Source organism: Egretta garzetta, unplaced genomic scaffold (genome assembly GCF_000687185.1).
Source record: "Egretta garzetta isolate BGI_Z169 unplaced genomic scaffold, ASM68718v1 scaffold396, whole genome shotgun sequence".
In the NCBI taxonomy this organism is placed as follows: Eukaryota; Metazoa; Chordata; class Aves; order Pelecaniformes; family Ardeidae; genus Egretta; species Egretta garzetta.
The window spans coordinates 230,986-232,267 of record NW_009259861.1 but is presented as its reverse complement, the minus strand read 5'-3'; the positions used below and the strand labels follow the sequence as shown (position 1 = coordinate 232,267).

The 1,282-nt window shown below is 63.1% G+C and overlaps 1 protein-coding gene across 1 annotated transcript in view; it reads right to left on the bottom strand.

Moving 5' to 3' along the window:
* Positions 1 to 228: 228 nt before the first annotated feature.
* The window catches only part of STK11 (serine/threonine kinase 11), a 48,499-nt gene continuing 47,445 nt past the window's right edge, over positions 229 to 1,282 (bottom strand). The window contains exon 10 of the mRNA XM_009640062.2: positions 229 to 471. Within this exon, the coding sequence (XP_009638357.1) occupies positions 229 to 471 (243 nt within the window). The remainder of the gene's footprint in view (positions 472 to 1,282) is intronic.

Below are 1,282 nucleotides of genomic sequence, written 5' to 3'. Positions count from 1 at the left end.
GCTGCGCCAGGGCAGGTTTAGGCTAGACATTAGGAAAAACTTCTTCACCGAAAGGGTTGTCAGGCTCTGGAATGGGCTGCCCAGGGAGGTGGTAGAGTCATCATCCCTGGAGGTATTTAAAAGAAGGATAGATGAGGTGCTTAGGGCCATGGTTTAGTGGTGGGATGGCAGGGTTAGGTTAAAGGTTGGAGTCGATGAGCTCAAAGGTCTTTTCCAACCAAAGTTATTCTATGATTCTATGGCCCTCGCCTTCCCGAAAGCGCTGGGCAGCTGCCGCGGAGAGCCCCGGCACCGGAGCGGGAAGGGGCGAGAGGAGCAGCGGGTCCCCCGGGGGCCCCCCACCGGCTCCCCGGGGAGCCCCAGATCCAAGGCGCTTGCTTGCCGATAGAGTAACTCCCCGTGCAGGTGACTCACTCCCGGCCATGAATTAAAGATGAAAGCTGCCACAGGGGCTGAGCGCAGCTCTGACAGCTGCAGGGGGAGGAACAAGCTTTTATTTCTGGCTTTTTTCACACCACAAAGCTGGTCGTGATCCAAACAGATAACAGAGCCTCAGCCCCACAGCGCCGGTGACGAGCGCGAGCGTGAGGCTGGGGGTGGATGAGCGCTGAGCATGAGTCACTGCCGCCTCACTTATGAATGAGGGGTGGGAAGAAGGGGACAGGGCTGCGGAGCGAGGAGGAAAGAGCCGGAAGGAGGAGGGGGAAGCGGGGAGGGCACTCAGCTTCCCCGAGGAGAGGAAGGGGCTTGGGCATGCCCACGGGTGACATGGCCACCTCCCGGACCAGCAGGGAGGTCCCATGGGGGCCTCTCTCAGGGACGCCCCGGTGCTCAGCATCCTGCCGCAGCCCAGCTCCCCCCCAGCTTTGTGCTCCCCCCCAGCTGGGAGCAGAGCGGGGCAGAAAGCGGGGCAGAAAGCGGGGCAGAAAGGGGGGCAGAAAGCGGGGGGTCTCAGGCCCCAGGAAAAGGGGGCTACCACGACACAGCCCGACTGCAGCCCGGGAGGGGAGGAAGGATTACGACAGCAGCCCTCGCCTGACACCGCAGCGGCTTGAAGGGAGGGGGTAGAGCGGAGCCAGGCAAGCAGCGGAGCGGGGCGCAGGGAGAACAGGGGTCCCCCCACCGGGCTCTGCACCCCCCCAACACCGCAGGGGTCCCCAGCTCTGGATGCCAGGGACATTTGCAGAGGGATGCTTGGGTCCCAGACCTCTCCCCTCTCTACACCTGGGACTACAAACCACCCTTTCCAGCCCCCTCCTGCTGCCCACAGTTGGGGCAGGCT